Here is a 22,975-nt window from a genome sequence, read left to right as displayed (position 1 = left end):
TTCATCACCCCACTAGGTAACATCATCAGTACAGGTCGCTCTCAACCTTATAACGGGTCATTTAGTAACCCGTTCAAAGTTACCACGGCACGGAAAAAAAGTGACTTAGGACAGTTTTTCACACTTAAACAACCATCGAAGCATCCTCATGATTGTGTGTTCCAAAATTCAGGTGCTTGGCCGCTGGTTCATACTTAACGACCGTTGCCGTGTCCCAAGGTCACGTGATTTCCCCTTTTGCGACCTTCTGACAAAGTCAGTGAGGAAGGCAGATTCCCGTAACAAACCGGGCTATTAACTCATCAACTGCAGTGAATCTTTCGGACCTCAGGGACCACTAATATGATCTGCCTAATGACCGGCTGGGTGGGTGTGTCTCGGTGGTCATGTGACTGGGTGGGTGTGGCCAATTCGATGTCACTCACGTCAAGGGGTGCCTCGTCGGCCTCTACTGACCCCTCCCCTCCCAGCCCCTCCTCGCCTGCCTGCCTGGGCTCCTTAGGGCCCCAACAGGGAGCAGTTGCTGGAGCGAAGCAGCCCCCAGGAGAAAGGAGTTGGCAAAAGAGCTCCGTTCAAATTGGATCTGACCGAGAAGGAGGCTCAGCAGAACTACCTCATTGAGGACTAGGAGCATGGTTTTTCCAAGCGGAGGGAAGACCTGCGGGAGTACAAGGCCAGGTGTCGGTGCCTTGGAGGCTCAGCGGCCTGAGATGGTCAGCCAGTTCCAGGCTGTGATGCAGTCCCACTGGAACGAGGCCCTCTGGCTCTTCCCCACCAGCGGTGCTTCCCTCCAGCCTTCGCCCAAAGCCCCCCACCAGGAGGCCGAAGCAGACCCCAAGTCGGAATTTCTGCCCTCCTCCAGCCCTCACAAAAAGACCCCCAAGGGGGAGACTCTCTGCAGCAACACAAGCGTTCATTGCACGTATCCGTCCCAGGGGCCGCAGTTTGAGGACCCCTGATTTAGTGCAATATAAAAAAACGCAAATAATTTTTTTGCGGAGCCCCACAATTTTCTCGCCCAACTGTTGGTGACCGCCGGACTAAACATTCGTGTCTACTCCCGCCACACACAAAAAACAGAGTCCATTTATTGTAAGCATATTGTTTTTCTTTTAATTGGCGGCTTATTGCACAGAAAGCAACAGGAGGTGAACAGTTTGACAGGGTGTAATGCACTTTTTGGGCGTGAGGGTGTGTGCGCGTGGATGGGTGTCTGTGAACATGCACCCCGCACGCCGGGTCGCTCGGTTTCGAGAACTACAAAACTACAACAACTGTTGTTTCCCCTCCACCGCCCCTCCTAATGAGGATTTGTGGGGGCGGGGGAGGGGGGAGATTGCTGCCCTGCCACCCCAAAAAACCCCAGAGAATTTGGGCCAGGGGGTTCAAACAACCCTTTGCCTCAAATTCTCTGAACTCGGGGGCAAAGCTAACGTGGGAAAGGCCCCCTTTGAGACGGCAATGGGGCTGAGTGGAGGGGACACCCCCCCTTCCTCCTGAGACAACGTAAGAGCTGGATTAAGGCCTGCTTTCCATTTTCATGCCCCCCCCCCCCAAGCAATGCACATCGAGCAAAAAAAGGCATCTTTAACACATCATTTTTTTGGAGATTATTATTTTTTCCTTGCCTGGGGCATCCCTGCGGAGCAGAATTCCAGCTCTTACTGCATTCCGACATTCTGAGATTTATTGCATGTATTATTATTATTATTATTATTATTATTATTATTATTATTATTATCATCATTCCTTTGCCCATCTTTGGGGAAAATAAATGCACTTATATGAGAAGGGCAGTCCAAATATTGGCCCGGGGGTGGTGGTTTTTCCCTCCCTCCCTCCCTCCCCCTTAAATAAACCAAGTGCTTAAATGGAAATTCTGCATATATCACATTCGGCTACGGAAGCTGTCAGTCACATATTGGAACCAGCTTGCGGTGGGTTTGGTTAGTTGGTTTGGTTTCTTGTACTGAGTTATCTCAGATCGATTGTGGCTTCGCTGGGCCGTGTTTCTTCCTCTTCGGATCGCCGTGTTGCAAACATGCATTCCCAGACTCCTCGGTGGGGACGGGCGTGGGGGGTAGCCCTCACCCCAAACCTAGCCTTGAGGAGAGAGCGTCCTGAGATCGGTGGTCTTCCAAAGTCCTCAGGTGCCCCCTGAAGCACCTCCCAACGTCTTCTGGTCATTTCTTGGCCTTCTCTTCAGCCGGTTTGCTGTCTTTGGGGTCCATCCCGGAGGACTTCTCGGCTTTCTCCGTCTTGGTTGGCTTTGGGGTGTCTTTGAGACCCGCGGGGGGCTCTTTGGGGCTCAAGGTCTTCTTGGCGTCGTCTTTGGGCTTCTCCTCTTCCTTCTCAGCTTTCTCCTTCTTGGGTTCTTCCTTCTTCTCTTCGGCCTTGACCTTCTCGGCTTCCTTCTTCGCCGTTGGGCTTGGGCTCTTGGCTTTGGCTTCCTCGCCGGGAGATTTGGGCCCGGGATCCTTGGTTCCTTTCTCCACCTCTTTCCCCGTTTCTGGTTTGGATGGTGGCTTGGTGGCCTCCTCCACCCCCTTGCTGTCTTCAGCCTTGGGAGCAGCAGGTGTCTTTTTCCCATCAAGGGTAGGTGACTTGGCCTTGGGGCTTTGCTTCTTGTCCCCTTGGTCTTCGGTCTTCTCCTTGGCTTCCTTGGTTGGGGTCTCTGGCTTGGCCGCCTCCTCCTCTTTCTTGCTCGCTTTCTTCTCCGCCAACGGCTGGGCGGGTACTTCTGCTTCTTTCTCGGGCGCCTTCTCCTTTGTTGCCGGCTTAGCTGGTCCCTTTTGGGGCGCCGTGTCCTTTTCTGGAGATTTCGGCTTCTCTTTGATGGGCGTCTTGGCCTTCTCCGGAGATTTCACCTTCTCCTTGACGGGCGTCTTGGCCTTGTCCGGAGATTTAGCTTCCTCTTTTGGGGGAAGCTTGAGCTTTTCTGGAGGTTTCAGGTCTTCTTTCGTTGGGGAAGCGACCTTCTCTGGGGCCTTCACCGCTGGAGGTTTCTTGGCCTCCTTCGCTGGAGGCTTGAGGTCTTCGTTCGTCGGGGAAGCAACCTTCTCTGGGACCTTCTCCGCTGGAGGTTTCTCGGCCTCCTTCGCTGGAGGTTTGAGGTCTTCTTTCGTCGGGGAAGCGACCTTCTCAGGGACCTTCACCGCTGGAGGTTTCTCGGCCTCCTTTGCTGGAGATTTTGGTTTTTCTGGTGCCTTGAGGTCCTCTTTGGTTGGGGAAGCCACCTTCTCCGGGACCTTCACCGCAGGAGGTTTCTCTGCCTCCTTCGCTGGAGATTTGAGGTCTTCCTTGGTTGGGGAAGCCACCTTCTCCGGGGCCTTCACCGCTGGAGGTCTTTCTGCCTCCTTCATTGGAGATTTCAGCTTTTCTGGACTCTGGCTTTCATCCTTGGCAGGAGAGGCAGGTTTTGCTGGAGATTTGCTCTCTTCTTTGATGGGGGAAGTTGTCTCCTCCACTGGCTTCACTCCCGGGATCTTCAAAAATTCTTTGGTTGGGGACACCACCTTGGCCGGAGGTTGACTTTCTTCCTTGGTTGGAGACCTGACTTTGGCTGGCGACTTGGCTTCATCTTTTGCGGGAGATTTAACCTCCTCAGGAGATTTGGCTTCCTCTTCCTTCAAGGTGGGCTCCTTTTCCGATGACGGGGTCTTCTCTGTAGGTGGAGATCCTTTCCCTGTTCCAGCTTCTTCTCTTTCTTCTCCTTCACCGTCTTCCTTTCCCTCCTGGCTTTCCTCTTCTCCTTCTTTTTCCTCTTCTGCTTCTTCTTCTTCCTCCTCTTCTTCCTCCTCTTCTTTTTCCTCTTTTGCTTCCTCCTCCTCTTCCTCCTCTTCTGCTTCCTCTTCCTTCTCCACCACTTCTTCCACAATGACCGTCTCCTTTTCCGATCTCTCCACCACTTTAATTTTCTCCTCGCTCTTGACTTTGAGGTGAACGGGGATGCTCGGGCCCTTGGGGGCGATTTCGGGGAAGGAGAAAATCCCCATCCCGCCGCCGAAGTGGCATTCCTCTCCTTCCAGCAGCTTCCTGTTTCCAAAAAAAGAGAGAGAGAGAGGAATCAAAACTATTGCTCCAGGCATTGAATCAAAATTATGTGAAGTATTAATAAAGGTAAAGCTTCCTGTTGCACATATGTGCTAGTTGTTCCCAATCTAGGGGGCGGTGCTCATCTCCGTTTCAAAGCCGAAGAGCCAGCGCCGTCCAAGGACGTCTCCATGGTCATGTGGCCGGCATGACTCAACGCCAAAGGCTCACGGAATGCTGTTACTTTCCCACCAAAGGTGGTACCTATTTTTCTACTTGCATTTTTTACCTGCTTCCGAACTGCAGAAGCTGGGACAAATAACGGGAGCTCACTGTTCCACGGCGCTAGGGATTTGAACCGCTGAACTGCCGACCTTTCTGATCAACAAGCTCAGCCTCTTAGCCACTGCGCCACCGCGCCCCTGAAGTATTAGTACTGCTTTATAAAACCCTTAGTAAGTCCCCATCTGGAATACTGCATCCAGTTTTGGTCGCTACTTTACAGAAAAAGGAGATGGTGACTTTGGAAAAAGTGCAGAGAAGAGCAACTAAGATGATTAAAGGCCTGCAGACCGAAACATATGAAAAACAGTTGCAGGATTCGGATTTGCCCACTCTAGAGAAAACAAGGACTGGGGGCGACAGGATAGCAGTGCTCCAATATTTGAGGGGCTGCCACTAAGAGGAGGGGGTCAAGTTATTTTCCAAAGCACCAGAAAGCAGGATAAGACGCAATGGATGGGAATTAAACAAAGAGAGAATCAACCTGGAATTAAGGGGAGAAACTTCCTAACAGGGAGGACAATTAACCAGTGGAACAGCTTGCCACCAGAGGCTGTGGGTGCTCCATCCCTGGAGGTTTTTAAGAAAAGTCTGGACAGCCACTTATCCGATACAGTACAGGATCTCCTGCTGATAGTATCACAGGGCTGGGAGCTTGGGGGTCATCTAGTCCAGCCCCCTCCTCAAACAGGAGACCTTTACAGAACCATACAATGACTGAGTTGGAAGGGGACCTTGGCGGTCATCTAGTCCAACCCCCTGCTCAAGCAAGAGACCCGATACCATTCCAGACAAATGTTTATATTTTAAAACTGTTGTCAGAACAATTAATGAAAAGAAGGACTAGGGGAGACATGATAGCAGTCTTCCAATATCTCAGGGGCTGCCCCAAAGAAGAGGGAGTCAAGCTATTCTCCAAAGCACCTGAGGGCAGAACAAGAAGCAATGGATGGAAACTAATCAAGGAGAGAAGCAACTTAGAACTAAGGAGAAACTTCCTGATAGTTAGAACAATTAATCAGTGGAACAACTTGCCTCCAGAAGTTGTGAATGCTCCAACACTGGGCGTTTTTAAGAAGATGTTGGATAACCCTTTGTCTGAAGTGGTGTAGGGTTTCCTGCCTAAGCGGGGGGTTGGACTAGAAGACCTCCAAGGTCCCTTCCAAATCTGCTATTCTAAAAATACAAGACTTTCAAAAGCAGGGTGAGAAGAAATATGAGAAGGAGGACACAAAGGGGGGGCTTTTTAATGTTCTCCTAATTTGAATCTTTCTGGGCTCAAGGCCCCAAGTACCTGTAGGCAGCTATCTCGATATCCAGAGCCATTTTGACGTTCAGGAGGTCTTGGTATTCCCTCAGCTGGGCTGCCATCTCCCACTTCGTATTCCTGAGCTCGTTGTCCAGTTGTCCAATTGTATCCTAGGGAAAAGACACAAACCTTCCCTGAACAACTTGTGCACTAAAATGGAAGAAGGCGAGGCCAGAGAACCCGCAGGCGGGCCTCAAACTTCACCAAAGTTTGCGTAGGGACAATTCCCGTCGCAAACGGCATTTTTTTTTTAATAAAGTGTTTTGGAAACGAATAGAAAAAGAGACCAAATGAATAAGGCAGAAAGGGACCAAGGTTAAATCTGTAGCAACGGAAACGGAGCAAGTTAATAGGTAGGGATGGACCGGAATGAAGATGTAGACTTGCTCTTTCTACTCCTTGTTGTTTAAAAAGAAAAAAGCTGAGTTTTGAATTGGCATTGTGGGGGGAAAAAGTGAATTGTCCAGAAAGATGCTTCCCATCCAAGAAGCTTCTTCAGCTCTGACCGGATGGTGGAGAATGGAAGGATTTATACTCCTTGCAGACAAGCTGGTCATTTGCATCCTTTGAGAGGGTCGTTGAGGCCACTTGGAGGTTTTATCTGTGTCCTCAGGGACACCAGAGTGGTGCAAATGTGTGTGGAGCATTTTTGGAGCTGCTGAAATGACTGTTGTAGACTGGAGATAGATGAGGTCCTATCCCTCCACCTCTGTTGAAAGAGGGCTATTCAATTTGCACATCTCTTTGTCTTTACCCTGAAGACACAGGTAAACCTGTGGCCTCAATGACTCTAAAAAGGATGCAAATGACCAGCTGCATGCAAGGAATATAAATCCTCCAAGTGGCCTCAATGACCCTCTACAAGGATGCAAATGACCAGCTGTCTGCAAGGAGTATAAATCCTCCAAGTGGCCTCAACGACCCTCTAAAAAGGATGCAAATGACCAACTGTCTGCAAGGAATATAAATCCTCCAAGTGGCCTCAACGACCCTCTAAAAAGGATGCAAATGACCAACTGTCTGCAAGGAATATAAATCCTCCAAGTGGCCTCAACGACCCTCTAAAAAGGATGCAAATGACCAGCTGCCTGCAAGGAATATAAATCCTCCAAGTGGCCTCAACGACCCTCTAAAAAGGATACAAATGACCAGCTGCCTGCAAGGAATATAAATCTTCCATTCCAACCATCATCTGGTCAGAGCTGAAGAAGCTTCTTGGAGTAGAAACAAAACCTCTTCAAAGAAAAACCGAAAAAGTCCCATTGCTCCTGGGGGAAAAAAAGCACCTTTGGTCCACCCATCTTGGCCGTGTCTTACCTGATAAGATTGGACATCCAAATGGTGGCGATCCTCAATGTCCAGCCTCTGCCTCTCCAATGATTCCTTCATCCCGCGGAGAGTTTCCAGCTCTGTCGTTTTGGACTGGAGCTGCCTGCGATATTCCGACAGCTCATCCTGGGCATTGCGGATGGCATCTGTGTTCACCCTGGCGACTTCAGAGAGCTTGTCCAGCCTCACTGCAGAATGGAGTCAGGGAAAGAGGGAAGAGCCATTCAGGTTCTGGGGCATGTGAGTTGGCACCAGTTACAGATATAGATTAAGAGAGTTGGAAGGGACCTTGTAGGTCATCTAGTCCAACCCCCCAGGCCCCCCCCGCCCAAGCAGACCCTACACCATTTCTGACAGATGGCAGTCCAGCCTCTTCTTGAAAGCCTCCAGTGATGAAGCTCCCACAACTTCTGTTCCATGGGTTGATTGTTCGCACTGTCAGAAAATTCCTCCTTATTTCCAGGTTGAATCTCTCCTTGGTCAGTTTCAATCCATTATTCCTTGTCTGGCCTTTGGGTGCCTTGGAAAACAGCTTGACCCCCTCCTCCTCTCTGTGGCAGCCCCTCAAATATTGGAAGATGCTCTCCTGTCTCCCCTGGTCCTTCTCTTCACTAGACCAGCCATGCCCATTTCCTGCAACCGTTCCTTCCTTCTCCTTGATCTGAAGAAATATGCAGCATCTTGATTGCTCTTCTCTGCACTCTTTCTAGAGTCTCAACATCTTTTTTTATAATGTGGGTATTGAAGCTTAGTTTGGGTATTGAAGTTCTACTTTACAAGATACAATGGTTGGGCAACATAAGGATAACTGGATGACAGAGTTGGAAGGGTCTAGAACAGAATAGAATAGAATAAGGAAAGAGAATAGAAAGAAGTAAGGAGAATAGAATAGAATAGAAGAATAAGGAAAGAAGGAAGGAGAATAGAATAAGGAAAGAAGGAAAGAATAGAATAGAATAAGGAAAGAAGGAAAGAGAATAGAAAGAAGGAAGAAGAATAGAATAGAATAAGGAAAGAATAGAAAGAAGAAAGGAGAATAGAATAGAAGAATAAGGAAAAAGGAAGGAAGATAGAATAGACTAGAATAAGGAAAGAAGGAAAGAGAATAGAATAAGGAAAGAATAGAAAGAAGGTAGAATAGAATAAGGAAAGAAGGAAGGAGAATAGAATAGATTAAGGAAAGAAGGAAAGAGAATAGAAAGAAGGAAGGAGAATAGAATAAGGAAAGAAGGAAGGAGAATAGAATAGATTAAGGAAAGAAGGAAAGAGAATAGAAAGAAGGAAAGAGAATAGAATAGATTAAGGAAAGAAGGAAAGAATAGAAAGAAGGAAGGAGAATAGAATAGAATAAGGAAAGAAGGAAGGAGAATAGAATAAGGAAAGAAGGAAGGAGAATAGAATAGAAGAATAAGGAAAAAAGGAAGAATAGAATAAGGAAAGAAGGAAGGAGAACATAATAGAATAACAGTTGGAATGGACCTTGGAGGTCTTCTAGTCCAACCCCCTTCTCAAGCAGGAAACTCAACACCATTTTAGACCGAGGGTTGCCCAATCTCGTCTTAAAAACCTCCCATGTTGGCGCTCCCTCAACTTCTGAAGGCCAAGGAATCGCTCATTAACATGGGAAAACCTGGGTTTATTAAGAATGGCGTCTCATGATGTTAACAGAATAACACACGATCAAAACTCACAGACGCTCGGCCACTGTTTCATGTTTACGACCACTGCTGTGTCTCAAGGTCACGTGAGATCCCCCTTTGTCCCCCGGGGAAGCCAGATTCACTTCATCGTGTGACTTAACTTCACCAGTGCAGTGATTCAGTTAACGACCGTGGCAAGAAAGGTCGTAAAATGGGGCAGAACGTTTCCTTTAGCCACCGAGATTTTGGGCTCAACTCTGGTCGTAAGTCGAGGAGTATCTAACTAATTCACTTTTTTTTTTTGCCAATTAGCCTTGAAGAATTTCTCTCTGCTTAAATGAGCAGACAAGAGGGGTGGGGAAATGGATAATAAAGTGGATAATAAAACGACAGCAGTAGCAAAGGATTTGCCTTTATTGCTTCATTTCCAAAGGAGAGAAAAATCCTTAGATTTTTCTTGGCAGCCTTAAAACTGGTGGACTGCAATTCCGAGGATGTGATGGCTAGGGGATTCTGGGAATTGAAGTCCACCAGTCCACCTATTGCAGGAACTGGATACTTCTAATTTAATGAAAAGAAGGACTAGGGGAGACATGATAGCAGTTTTCCAGTATCTCAGGAGCTGCCCCAAAGAAGAGGGAATCAAGCTATTTTCCAAAGCTCCTTCAGGCAGGACAAGAAGCAATGGGTGGGAACTAATCAAGGAGAGAAGCAACTTAGAACTAAGGAGAAACTTCCTGATAGTTAGAACAATTAATTGCGGCCCTACCTGAACCGGGAGGCCCTCACAACAGTCACTCGAGCCCTTGTGATCTCTAGGCTGGAATACTGCAATGTGCTCTACATGGGGCTGCCCTTGAAGAGCATCCGGCGACTTCAGCTAGTCCAAAGTGCAGCCGCGCGAGTGATTGTGGGCGCACCACGGTTCGTCCACATAACACCGATCCTCCATGAGCTGCGTTGGCTACCTGTTGGTCTCCGGGTGCACTTCAAGGTCCTTCTTACCATCTACAAAGCGCTCCATGGTAGTGGATCTGGCTATTTGAGAGACCGCCTTCTGCCGATTACCTCCCTTCGTCCCATCAGATCGCATAGAGTAGGCCTCCTCCGAATCCCATCCGCCAGTCAGTGCCAACTGGCGACTACGCGGAGGAGAGCCTTCTCAGTTGCAGCTCCAACGCTATGGAACAATCTCCCCGTGGAGATCCGCACCCTCACCACTGTCCAGGCCTTCCGCACAGCCCTCAAGATCTGGCTATCCCGACAGGCCTGGGGATAAGACTCTATTCTCGCCCCTCCCGAATGTTGAATGAATGTTGGGTTTTTATTGCTAATTATTTTTATTCACATTTTCTTTTTGTGTTTTGTCCTGCACTCCCCTCCCCTATTATTGTAAGCTGCCCTGAGTCCCCTCAGGGAAAAGGGCGGCCTATAAATGCTTAATAAAATGAAAAATGAAAAAAATTAATCAGTGGAACAACTTGCTTCCAGGAGTTGTGAATGCTCCAACATCTTTAAGAAGATGTCGGATAACCATTTGCCTGAAGTGGTGTAGGGTTTCCTGCCTGAGCAGCGGGTTGGACTAGAAGACCTCCAAGGCCCCTTCCAACTCGTCTAGTCTGGTCTGAAAAGTTGCCAAGGCTGGACACCCCTGCCTTTAGAGTTCAATAGAGTAGATTCAGTATTAATTACGTTGTCTAGCAACAGAGCAATTTTCCGGAGTACAGCAGCGTCTGCTTAGCAATGTAAAATATATTCTTATGATGACACGGTGTGGGGGGGGGGGCTTCATGGGAATGAATATATATATATATATATATATTTCCAGGAAGCTGGAGGCGGATTCTCTCTAGCTGGATTCTGCCAGCGGGAACTCACTTTGCAGTCTGACTCAGCAAACGCAGAAATTTTACGAGGAAGAGTTTTAATCCAGAAAGGAACCCGTGACGTAGCAAGATTCTGCTTAGCGTGCTAGACCAGGCTGGTTGTTTCTGGAGTTTGACGGGCATCTTTATACACCGTTGTGGTGCAAAGCCGGCTTCACACTGAGCCACGCAAGAGTGTTACGCAAGCACAATCCCACTGCAGTTTCGGTTAACTGAAAAGAGACTGCAGGAAAACTCGTCTTCCGAGAACTAAATTCATTTCCTATTTCTACCTGGCTGACAGATGCTCTCCAAACACCAGGATGGCAGAAGATGCTTCACTGCAAACTGCAACAAGAACGTTGCTTTTTTTAAAAAAAAATCCAGCCCTGTCTTCTGCTCATCATCTTCCTGTCTGTTTAAGTGAGTTTGCAAAAAACCCAGTGGATAGGCGGCGCTAAAAAAAAAAAACCCGCTTGCATCAAGAATTTGCAGATCATTCCAGATGCTGGCGTTGTATTTTTAGCAGCCGATGGAGACATGGCTGGTTGTTTGAAACAGAATTATGATGGAAGATTACAAGAAAAAAAAAACCCGGAGGAAAAAATAGGGTAAATGACTACTATATTGGCAGCAGGAAAATAAAATGGGAATATTTTTATATGGGTATAACCCTCCACTTAACAGTTTGTTTAATAACCAAAGCTGAAACAGCACTGAAAACAAAGACTTATTGAGGGCCTACGGTATAGTTATAGGTCATACTATAATTTGTTTGATTTGGGTTTAGGGGGTTCTCTGTGAATTCAGCCAGGATAAACGCAAACCTATATTTTTACAGCTTGCCCCATGCGTGAACTCAACTCATGTTGCCGTAGGCAATCAAATGAGGTTAAAAGGGTCGCAGTTTCATGTTGTGTGATGAGGTTTAATGCCATGAATGAATCCAGTCCCATCCAATATTGAATAGAAGATGGCGTGTGTAGCTCAGGGTTGATTTATGGAGTCCTTGGGGTCCTCTGAGTTTGGGGGGGGGGGTTCTTGTAGATCTTTCACTGTCAAACTAGGTAACATCATCAGTGTTAGAAGGGAGTGGGGTTTGTGGAAGGGAAGGAGGAGGAAGGGGAAAGGACTGGAGGAGTCCTTGATGTTCTCTGAACTTGGTGGTTTTCTTGCAGACATTTCATTACCCTACTAGGTAACATTATCAGTGCTAGAAGGGAGTGGGGTGTATGGAGGAGGAGGGGGGAAGGACTGGAGGAATCCTTGATGTTCTCTAAACTTGGTGGTTTTCTTGCAGACATTTCATTACCCTATTAGGTAACATCATCAATATTAGAAGGCAGTGAGCAGGAGGAGGAGGAGGAGGAAGGGAAAAGGACTGGAGGAGTCCTTGATGTTCTCTAAACTTGGTGGTTTTCTTGCAAGCGTTTCATTACCCTACTAGGTAACATTATCAGTGCTAGAAGGGAGTGGGGTTTATGGAGGAGGAGGAGGAGGAGGAGGAGGAGGAGGAGGAGGAGGAGGGGAAAAGGACTGGAGGAGTCCTTGATGTTCTCTAAACTTGGTGGTTTTCTTGCAAGCGTTTCATTACCCTACTAGGTAACATTATCAGTGCTAGAAGGGAGTGGGGTTTATGGAGGAGGAGGAGGGGGGGGGGAAGGACTGGAGGAGTCCTTGATGTTCTCTAAACTTGATGGTTTTCTTGCAGACGTTTCATTACCCTACTAGGTAACATCAACAACATTAGAAGGGAGTGAGCTGGAGGAGGAGGAGGAGGAGACGAACTGTGGGCTCCTCGATGCCCTCTCTGAGCTTGGGTTTTTATGTTTGCAGACATCTTACAGATGTTACCTAGTAATGAAACATCTGCAAGCAAGCCCCCGAGAACTCTGTCACCCAATCAGAATTTAGGTCTCGGATCCCTGTCTGCGGCTGATGGATCGTAGAGTTTCTCGGGATGGAAGCCCCGGCCGTTAGGTGCCATGGAGTCAGTACCTCGGACAGCGCCCTCGCCTTGAGCGCATCGGGGGTTTCTCTCTCTCCCAGGCGCGCCTCCCCCGCGCAAGTTTGCTCCCCCCCGGGGGGGGGGAGTCAAGAGAAGATATTAAATGCGGATTAGCAGCCCTAAGGCTCGAGGGCGTGGAGGGGGTGTGTGATGGGGGGGGGGGCGTGGGAGCTAACAGGGCAATAAGTTATGGAAGTTGGGTAGGATATTAAGCTGACCGGTTCCAGATTTCGTTCTTCGGGGGGGTCGCCCCAGTTTTTTTTTTAAAAAAGGGGAGGGAGGATATTGCAATGCGGGTCGAAAGACAGCCCGGGAGTTGGGAGGGGGGGTCCCAAGTCTGGCCGCACCTCCCCCCTTCTTCAAAAAGGGCTGCCACGCTCCCATTCGTCCTCCAGCGATTTGAGGTGGGGGGAGAGATGATTCCCAACAAATTTGGGGGAAGTTGGCAAGCAACCTCGCTGATGGGGGGGGCGGGAAAGAGCCGCCTTTTCTGCCGGTAGCCGCATCAACCTCCCCAGCCCCCCCTCCCCACATCATTCTTCCTCTCCCCCACCCCACCCCACCTTTCCGCTTTAAATCACCCCTTCCCACGTCTCCATCCTAGCTGGCGCCTGGCCGAATATAGAAAGGGGACGAGGAGATGGGGGTGGGGTGGAGTGTCTGCAAAGATGGGGAGGGAGGGGTGGCAAAGGAGGCAAGTCACGCTGCGCCAGTCTGGCCCCTCCTTGCACCCACCCAACACGCCCCCCCCAACGAAAAAACTGCAGGAGGGAGTTTGCCCTCCAGTTGCCGGCCGCTGCCAGCCTAAAACTGCGGCATCACCGGTTGGCGCACCCCCCCCCCCCCGTGCCTGAGCAAAATCCAAAGGGACCCCCCCCCCACATACACACACTTGCCTATGTGTCCCCCCCTCCACCCCTGAACCAGGGCGGGGGGGGGGACTGGGACCAGCAAGGGCGCAACCAACCTTTTCCTTCCCCTCCCAGCCCCAAAACACAGCAGAACCCTCTCCCCCCCCCCCCCGCCCACCTCAGCGCAGATCCTATGGGTTGATGCTTGCGATTTTTCTTTACTTTCATTTTTCTCTGGTCCCCGCCTCCTCGCTGCTTTTTCCCCCCTGCTCTTCCCAACCAACCCCCGCAGTCCGGGGGAAGGGGTGAGGGGGCGACGCTCCCTCTTCCGCAGTGGGGAGACAGGACACCCCATTAAGAGAGGCTGGCTTTTGTCTCTCGGAGAGAAAGCCCCCTGCCAACTTGGGGTCAGTCAAGGGTGCGGGACCCCTGGCGGTCACCCCTCACTCATCCGCCTTTGCCTTTTCTCGCCCCCCCCCCCCCGAGTCCTAGATGATGAGCCGTCTCTCTTCTCCCAAGTTTGAGGGGAGTTTAACGCCTCCATCCCTCGCTAAAATGTACAAGGCTGGGGGGGGGGGTGTTATACACACACACACACCCAAGTAAGAAATGCATAAAAACGTGGAGGAGAGTGAATGAAACTGACTGGGGGAAGCGTGTTTCCTTTGAGCCTCTTCATTACAAAGCTTTCATTCGGAGGTCGTCTGAACTGTCTCTCTCGGAACAATTTGACCCCGTTTTCAGAGCGCAACTCCCCCACCCCCTCCGCGTCCAACACTTTCCCGCAAGGTCACTCAGTAGGAGTGGTGGGGGAGAGTTCAGCTTTGCACAGCAATTTTTGGCCCGTGTCTTGAAGGCCCGTTGGATCGATTCAGTTGAGTCATCGAAATCATTTCCCGACGTTCAGATGTTAGGTAGGTTCTCCCTTCCGCTTGCGTCCGTTTTAAGAGTTGCGACTTGGAGCGTCCTACAACAACTCGAATCCGTTTTATAGTCTTCTCTCTCCCCCCCCCCCTCTCTCTCTTAAAAGTTACGGGGAAGGCAAGGGAAAGGATGGGGGGGTCTTGAATGACGCACCCCTCATTTCCCTCCTCTATAAGCACCCATTCAACCTCACGGGGGGGGGGAGATTAAGGGGGTTGATATTTAACCCAGACCCTGGCACTTGCCCTGTGCCCTGGTCTTTCCGAGCAATTGTTCTGCCCCCCTCTCCCAAATCTGGATTGCGGAGCCCCCCCCCCCCCCCCTTCCCTCCCCTTAAACACGAGCGGGGGCAGAATTAACAGAGTGGGGAGGGATCTTGGAGGTCTTCTAGTCCAGTGTTTTTCAACCTTTTTTGTGCAAAGGCACACTTTTTTCATGAAAAAAATCACGAGGCACACCACCATTAGAAAATGTTAAAAAAAATTAACTCTGTGCCTATATTGACTATATATAAAGTAATTCTCCCACGGCACACCTTACACTATGTCACGGCACACTAGTGTGCCGCGGCACAGTGGTTGAAAAACACTGTTAATCTAGTCCAACCCCCTGCTCAAGCAGGCAACCCTATACTTAATTCTGCCGACTGCCGGCAGTTCGATCCTGACCGGCTCAAGGTTGACTCAGCCTTCCGTCCTTCCGAGGTGGGTCAAATGAGGACCCAGATTGTTGAGGGCAAGAGGCCGACTCTGTAAACCGCTTAAAGCACTGTAAAGCGGCATATAAGTCTAAGGGTTATTGCTGTATCACTTCAGGCAAACGATTGTCCTCTCTCTTCTTAAAAACCATTCCTGCCTTCCGGCGCTTCAGGGAGCATTTGACTCATCCCTAGTAGGGAGCCTGGCGCCCCTCCCCACCCCAGGTTGTCCCCACCCACCCCTCCCCTTTCTTCCAGTGCGCCCCCCCCCCCGACTCACCTCGGAAAAACTCCTCGGACTGCAGCGAGCTCTTGAAGGCGTGTCCCTCCAGCTGAGCGCGGATCTCCTTGAGCGCCGAGGTGACGTCGGACTGGACGGCGGGCAACTCGCGCAGCTCGAAGACGGCGGCCGGCCCGCCGCCTTGGATCTGGCGCAGCAGCTCGGCCACCTCGTCGCCGTGGCTGCGGCGTAGGAAGACGCTCTCCTCGCGCAGGGATGCCAGCTTCTTCTCCAGGTCGCCTTTGGTCAGTTGGGCTTGCTCGGTGAATTTAGCCAGGGCGCGGGCGGCCGCCTCGTTCTCCTCGCGCAGCCGGGCCTCGTCCTCCAGCCGCTGGCGCAGCGCCCCCACTTCCTCCTCCAGCCGCTCTTGCTCCAGCCGAAGCTGCCCCTTCTCGTTGCTGGCCCGCACCAGCACGCCGCGCATCTCCCGGATCTCGCGCTCGTACAGCTCGCCCAGCGCCGAGCGGCCGGCTTGCTGCTGGCGCAGCGCAGCCGCCTCGCCCTCCAGCTGCCGGTTTTGCTCCTCCAAGGCGCGCACCTTGTCGATGTAGCCGGCGAAGCGGTCGTTGAGCGACTGCAGCACCTCCTTCTCGTTGCGCCCCCCGCGCAACTCGCCGTTCAGCGACTCCAGGCTCTCGGTGGACGAGCCCAGCTGGCGCCGGGAAGCTGAGCCCCAGGAGCGGGACCAGCCCTGAGAGTGGAAGCCGCTGGAGGACAAGGAGCCGACCCCGGAGCGCGAGAGCCCCGCCGGGCCGGCTGAGCGCAAGCCGCCCCCGGCATCCTTGCGATAAACCATAGGGCCGCCGCCGCCGCCGCCGAATAGCACCTCCGCGCCGTAGCTTAGCATCGCGCCGTCGGAGAGGGCACTGCGGCAGGCGGCCAGTGGGGCCCGCTTATATGCAGCCCGGAGCCGCCCCTCCGAGGAGAGAGGAGGAGGAGGAAGAAGAAGAGGAGGAGGAGGCGGCACCGAGCGCCGCCTTGCCTCGCCTTTCCTCCCCAGGCAGCGTCTCTGTGCAACCCTCCCTCCTCTCTCCTCGGGAGCCCCAGGGCTCAGGGGGGGTTTCCCTCCACCCAGACAGACCCTCCCAAACTACAGGCGCAGTGCAGAGGTAGACCAAGCCTCCCACCCTCCAAAAAAAGACTTTGCAGGAATACTATCCCAAGGCAACATAAAGTGAGATTTGAAAGAGACAAGAACAGAAAAAGAAAGGGGGAGAGGAGGGGAGAAGGAGAGGAAGAGGAGGGAAGGAAGGAAAAGGTAAGCCGAGGAGGGTGGAAGGGAGAGAAAGAGAAGGAGAGAGGGTAGAAGGGGAAGAGGAAGAGTAGGAGTAAGGGAGAGGCAAGGGAAGAAGGAAGGGGAAGGAGAGGAGGAAGGAAGGAAGTAGAGAAGGGAGGGAAAAAGGAAAGGGAAAGGAGAGGAGGGTGGAAGGGAGAGAAAGAGAAGGAGAGAGGGTAGAAGGGGAAGAGGAAGAGTAGGAGTAAGGGAGATGGAAGGGAAGAAGGGAAGGAGAGGAGGAAGGAGAGGAGGAAGGAAGGAAGTAGAGAAGGGAGGGAAAAAGGAAAGGGAAAGGAGAGGAGGGTGGAAGGGAGAGAAAGAGAAGGAGAGAGGGTAGAAGGGGAAGAGGAAGAGTAGGAGTAAGGGAGAGGCAAGGGAAGAAGGAAGGGGAAGGAGAGGAGGAAGGAAGGAAGTAGAGAAGGGAGGAAAAAAGGAATGGGAAAGGAGAGGAGGGTGGAAGGGAGAGAAAGAGAAGGAGAGAGGGTAGAAGGGGAAGAGGAAGAGTAGGAGTAAAGGAGATGGAAGGGAAGAAGGAAGGGGAAGGAGAGGAGGAAGAAGAGGAGGAAGGAAGGAAGTAGAGAAGGGAGGAAAGGAAAGGGAAAGGAGAGGAGGGTGGAAGGGAGAGAAAGAGAAGGAGAGAGGGTAGAAGGGGAAGAGGAAGAGTAGGAGTAAGGGAGAGGCAAGGGAAGAAGGAAGGGGAAGGAGAGGAGGAAGGAAGGAAGTAGAGAAGGGAGGAAAAAAGGAATGGGAAAGGAGAGGAGGGTGGAAGGGAGAGAAAGAGAAGGAGAGAGGGTAGAAGGGGAAGAGGAAGAGTAGGAGTAAAGGAGATGGAAGGGAAGAAGGAAGGGGAAGGAGAGGAGGAAGAAGAGGAGGAAGGAAGGAAGTAGAGAAGGGAGGAAAGGGAAGGGAAAGGAGAGGAGGGTGGAAGGGAGAGAAAGAGAAGGAGAGAGGGTAGAAGGGGAAGAGGAAGAGTAGGAGTAAGGGAGATGGAAGGGAAGAAGGAAGGGGAAGGAGAGGAGGAAGGAAGGAAGTAGAGAAGGGAGGGAAAAAGGAAAGAGAAAGGAGAGGAGGGTGGCAGGGAGAGAAAGAGAAGGCAAGAGGGTGGGAAGAGGAAGAGTAGGGGTAAGAGAGATGGAAGGGAAGAAGGAAGGGGAAGGAGAGGAGGAAGAAAGGAAGGAAGTAAAGGAGGGAGGGAGAAAAGAAAGGGAAAATTAGGTGGTGTTACAACAGGCGGAAGGGATGGTAAATAAAGCAACCCAAATTGTATATTATAACCTATTAAACGGAATAACAAATGTATAAGAATGACAAATGTAAAGAAGAACAGCAATTATGTGGAGGTATACTTAACAATGGTATGTAAGAGAATAAAAAATAAATAAAACTTTTTTTTAAACAAAACCATGTTGAGCATGTTAGAAAATCCAGCAGCAAATCCTCCTAGGGTTAGGTTCCAATCTAATCCGGCCTGAGATAGACCCCCTTAGCAGTTCAGGGGGCGAAGTAGAGTAGGGGGACCCCCGGGATGAGATCCATGTCTGCTGTGGAACCTGGATAGCTTTGGGGCCAATCCCACCCACCTGCACACCCCACCCAAAAACTACCTCGCAGGGTTATTGTTGGGGAAAACAAATGAGGAATGGGTGTGCGGTGGAGGGGGACACCCACCCCCATGTAAAAATGAGTTTTCCCAAACTTTTATGAAATCAGGTGCAGTTGTCCTATTATAGAGGGATCTGGACTTCCTGCAACCAAACAGAATTTATCTCTACTCATACTAGCGGTCATTCAACAAAATAAAATATCCCTCCCTCTCCCTCCAAAGAACTCCAAAGTTCTTAACCCTCCCTCCTGGAAAATTGGCTGTTGGGATGATCTGCTCCCTTCGTTCCCTCTTTTGTAGGGGGTTAATGGCAGCCTTAACTTGCACCGGTCCAAGCTAAACATCTGAAAGAGAGGGAAAAAAGCCATTTGCACATGCTCAGAGGCAGCCTATGAGAATACCAACAAAGATGATTAGGGGACAAAAAAAACAAGGAAGAACGGTGGCTGGAACTGGGGATGCCTAGTTTAATGAAAAGAAGGACCAGGGGAGACACGATAGCAGTCTTCCAATATCTCAGGGGCTGCCCCAAAGAAGAGGGAGTCAAGCTATTCTCCAAAGCACCGGAGGGCAGAACAAGAAGCAATGGGTGGAAACTAATCAAGGAGAGAAGCACCTTAGAACTGAGGAGAAATTTCCTGACAGTTGTAACAATTAATCAGTGTAACTCCTTGCCTCCAGAAGTTGTAAATGCTCCAACACTGGAGGTTTTTAAGAAGATGTTGGATAGGCATTTGTCTGAAGTGGTGTAGGGTTTCCTGTCTAGGCAGGGGGCTGGACTAGAAGACCTCCAAGGTCCCTTCCAACTCTGTTATTCTACTCCATTCCATTCTATTCATTTTCTATATTCCTATTCTATTCTATTCCATACCATACCATATTTTCTATTCTATTCTATTCCATTCCATATTCCATTCCATTCCATATTTTCTATTCTATTCTATTTTATTCCATATTCCATTCCATTCCATTCCATATTTTCTATTCTATTCTATTCCATACCATACCATACCATATTTTCTATTCTATTCTATTCCATTCCATTCCATTCCATATTTTCTATTCTATTCTATTCCATACCATACTATACCATACCATACCATATTTTCTATTCTATTCTATTCCATTCCATTCCATATTTTCTATTCTATTCCATTCCATTCCATATTCCATTCCATTCCATATTTTCTATTCTATTCCATTCCATTCCATACCATACCATTCCATATTTCTATTCTATTCTATTCTATTCTATTCTATTTTATTCTATTCTATTTCATACCATTCCATACCATACCATACCATACCATATACCATTCCATATTTTCTATTCTATTCTATTCTATTCCATTCCATTCCATATTCCATTCCATTCCATATTTTCTATTCTATTCCATTCCATTCCATATTCCATACCATACCATATTTTCTATTCTATTCTATTCCATACCATACCATACCATATCGTACCATACCATATTTTCTATTCTATTCTATTCCATTCCATATTCCATTCCATTCCATATTTTCTATTCTATTCTATTCTATTCCATTCCATATTCCATTCCATTCCATATTTTCTATTCTATTCTATTCCATTCCATATTCCATTCCATTCCATATTTTCTATTCTATTCTATTCCATACCATACCATATTTTCTATTCTATTCTATTCTATTCCATTCCATATTCCATTCCATTCCATATTTTCTATTCTATTCTATTCCATACCATACTATACCATACTATACCATATTTTCTATTCTATTCTATTCTATTCCATTCCATATTTTCTATTCTATTCTATTCCATTCCATATTCCATTCCATTCCATATTTTCTATTCTATTCCATTCCATTCCATACCATACCATACCATTCCATATTTTCTATTCTATTCTATTCTATTCTATTTTATTCTATTCTATTTCATACCATTCCATACCATACCATACCATATTTTCTATTCTATTCTATTCTATTCCATTCCATATTCCATTCCATTCCATATTTTCTATTCTATTCTATTCCATACCATACTATACCATACTATACCATATTTTCTATTCTATTCTATTCTATTCCATTCCATATTTTCTATTCTATTCTATTCCATTCCATATTCCATTCCATTCCATATTTTCTATTCTATTCCATTCCATTCCATACCATACCATACCATTCCATATTTTCTATTCTATTCTATTCTATTCTATTTTATTCTATTCTATTTCATACCATTCCATACCATACCATACCATACCATATACCATTCCATATTTTCTATTCTATTCTATTCCATTCCATTCCATTCCATATTCCATTCCATTCCATATTTTCTATTCTATTCCATTCCATTCCATATTCCATTCCATTCCATATTTTCTATTCTATTCTATTCTATTCTATTCTATATAAAAGCAGGCCAGCTTTTTCATTGGTCCTCAAAATGGAGTAACAGCAAACAATCCCTTGTTGCCAGAATGAATTGTTGATGTTACGTGGTCTGGTAATTAAACTTCAGGGAGAAACCACCAAGCTGAGAGAGCACCAAGGATCCCACAGCTGCTCTCCTCTTCCTCCTCCTCCCTCCCTCCTCCAGAACTGGTCAGAACCTGCCGAATACCACCTCTGCGATAGAGCCATGGTGCTTTCGTTTTTTCTGTTGGCCTTTTGGAGAAAATGGGTCCTTGTTTCTTAAGAGTCACATTTGAGAAGCACCTTTCCATTGTCCTCCTATTCCTCCTGCAAGTTTGTCTTCCTCTCCTGTACCTTCATCATGTATAGAGACGTCTGTCTCAACTGTGGCAACTCTATGGTGAGTGGACTTCAACTCCCAGAATTCCCTACAGCATATCCACCCCCGGTTATATGTTCAATTGGGGTTGGTCGGTTTTTTGTTTTTTTTTTACTTTTTTCTATTAGCCGGGCGTAATAAAATTAATTTTCCAAAGCCCCCGTGCATTGGAAGAACGTCAAAAACGAAATGGAAAAAAAAATGCTTAGAAATGCAAGTCATTTTGGAATTGGCAAAGGGAAGGAGTTTCTTTTAGCAATGTAGCTTTCATTATTCGGATCCCATGCTAGGGGGAATTTTTTTTTTCCTTTGGAAGGCCAACCTCAGGAAAACAAACCCATAAATATTGAAAACCTCCCTCTCTCTTTTTCTGTCTCTCTCCCACACCCACGCACCTGCACAGGCGTGCCCACAAATAGACACATGGCCTGCTTTATGTCAGCTGCACAATGCAGTGATGTGCACAATGACTTGCAATTGGCTTCATCTCCTTTCTTCATTATTCCAATATTGGAGGGGTGGCCACAAAGAAGAATGAGGTCAGCTATTCTCCAAAGCCCCTGAAGGCAGAGCAAGGAGCAATGGATGGAAACTTACCAATGAGAGAAGCAACCTAGAACGATAGAATAGAATTAGAATTATTAGAATTAGAATTAGAAATAGAATTATTAGAATTAGAATTAAAATTGAATTAGAATTGAATGAGAAGGAAAGAGAAGAATAGAATTTGAATAGAATAGAATTGGAATTTGAATAGAATAGAATTGGAATTAGAATAGAATAGAATTGGAATTAGAATTAGAATTAGAATAGAATAGAACAGAACAGAACTAGAATTAGAAGAGAATAGGAATTGGAATTGGAATTATTAGAATTAGAATAAGATGAGAAGAGAAGAATAGAGTAGAATAGAACAGATTAGAATTAGAATTGAATTAGAATTGAATGAGAAGGAAAGAGAAGAGTAGAATAGAATTTGAATAGAATAGAATTGGAATAGAATAGAACAGTAGAATTAGAATAGAATAGGAATTGGAATTGGAATGAGAAGGAAAGAGAAGAGTAGAATAGAATTTGAATAGAATAGAATAGAATTGGAATTGGAATAGAATAGAATAGAACAGAACTAGAATTAGAATAGAATAGGAATTGGAATTGGAATTATTAGAATTAGAATAAGATGAGAAGAGAAGAATAGAATAGAATAGGAATTTGAATAGAATAGAACTAGAAATAGAATAGAATAGGAATTGGAATTATTATAATTAGAATAAGATGAGAAGAATAGAATAGAATTGGAATTTGAATAGAATAGAACAGAACTAATATTAGAACAGAATAGGAATTGGAATTATTAGAATAAGATAAGAAGAGAAGAATAGAATAGAATTGGAATTTGAATAGAATAGAACTAGAATTAGAATAGAATAGGAATTGGAATTATTAGAATTAGAATAAGATGAGAAGAGAAGAATAGAATAGAATAGAACAGATTAGAAACAGAATTAGAATTGGACAAGAGAAGCACAAGGACAGGTTGTCAGTCATGTTCCTTCAACTGCCCTTTTAATTTCAGACGGTTGCTAAGTGAAGCGGTTGAAAACCCCTTGGATTGCTGGAGGTCCAGCAAGTACTCTGCAGATCTGCTTGGTTAATTCTATAAAGCCCCCCCCCCCTGGTTAATATGAATGGAGATGAACTCTACAAAGAAGGGAATAAGGACAATGCAAGGGATTCCAACAAAAACTGGCAAGGAGTATTGATCTCAATCAGCAAGAAGAAGACATCCTCCACCCCTCGAGGGTTGGGGAGGAGAGGTTGGGGGGGGTGTTTCTGCTGATGGCTCAGTTCTCAGCTTTCTTGGCTGGGGAAAAACATGGCAGAGTTTGCACAACCTTCAATTGGAAGACTCAGCCCTCGCCTTTAACTAATGCTTTCTTCAGGACAAGAAGCCACTGGAAACCAACCAAGGGGAAAACCAGAACAAGCTAGAACAGAGGAGAAATTTCCTGACAGTGAGAACAATTAACCAGTGGAAGGGCTTGCCTTTTGAGGAGAGGAGAAGAGAAGAGAAGAAATTGA

General features: G+C 47.6%; 1 protein-coding gene across 1 annotated transcript; it reads right to left on the bottom strand.

The window, feature by feature from the left end:
• Positions 1-2,017: 2,017 nt before the first annotated feature.
• NEFH (neurofilament heavy) lies at positions 2,018-16,064 on the bottom strand. The gene is made up of 4 exons (XM_032229358.1): positions 15,218-16,064; positions 6,941-7,140; positions 5,609-5,733; positions 2,018-4,035 (listed from the first exon to the last, which is right to left on the bottom strand). The coding sequence occupies exons 1-4, from the start codon at positions 16,062-16,064 to the stop codon at positions 2,184-2,186; spliced, it is 3,024 nt and encodes a 1,007-aa protein (XP_032085249.1). The 3' UTR covers positions 2,018-2,183.
• Between the last annotated feature and the right edge of the window lie 6,911 nt (positions 16,065-22,975).

The sequence above is a fragment of the Thamnophis elegans genome, chromosome 13 (assembly GCF_009769535.1).
Source record: "Thamnophis elegans isolate rThaEle1 chromosome 13, rThaEle1.pri, whole genome shotgun sequence".
NCBI classification, from domain to species: Eukaryota; Metazoa; Chordata; class Lepidosauria; order Squamata; family Colubridae; genus Thamnophis; species Thamnophis elegans.
Note: the sequence above shows the minus strand (reverse complement) of the source record. Positions and strands in the feature narration are given on the sequence as shown.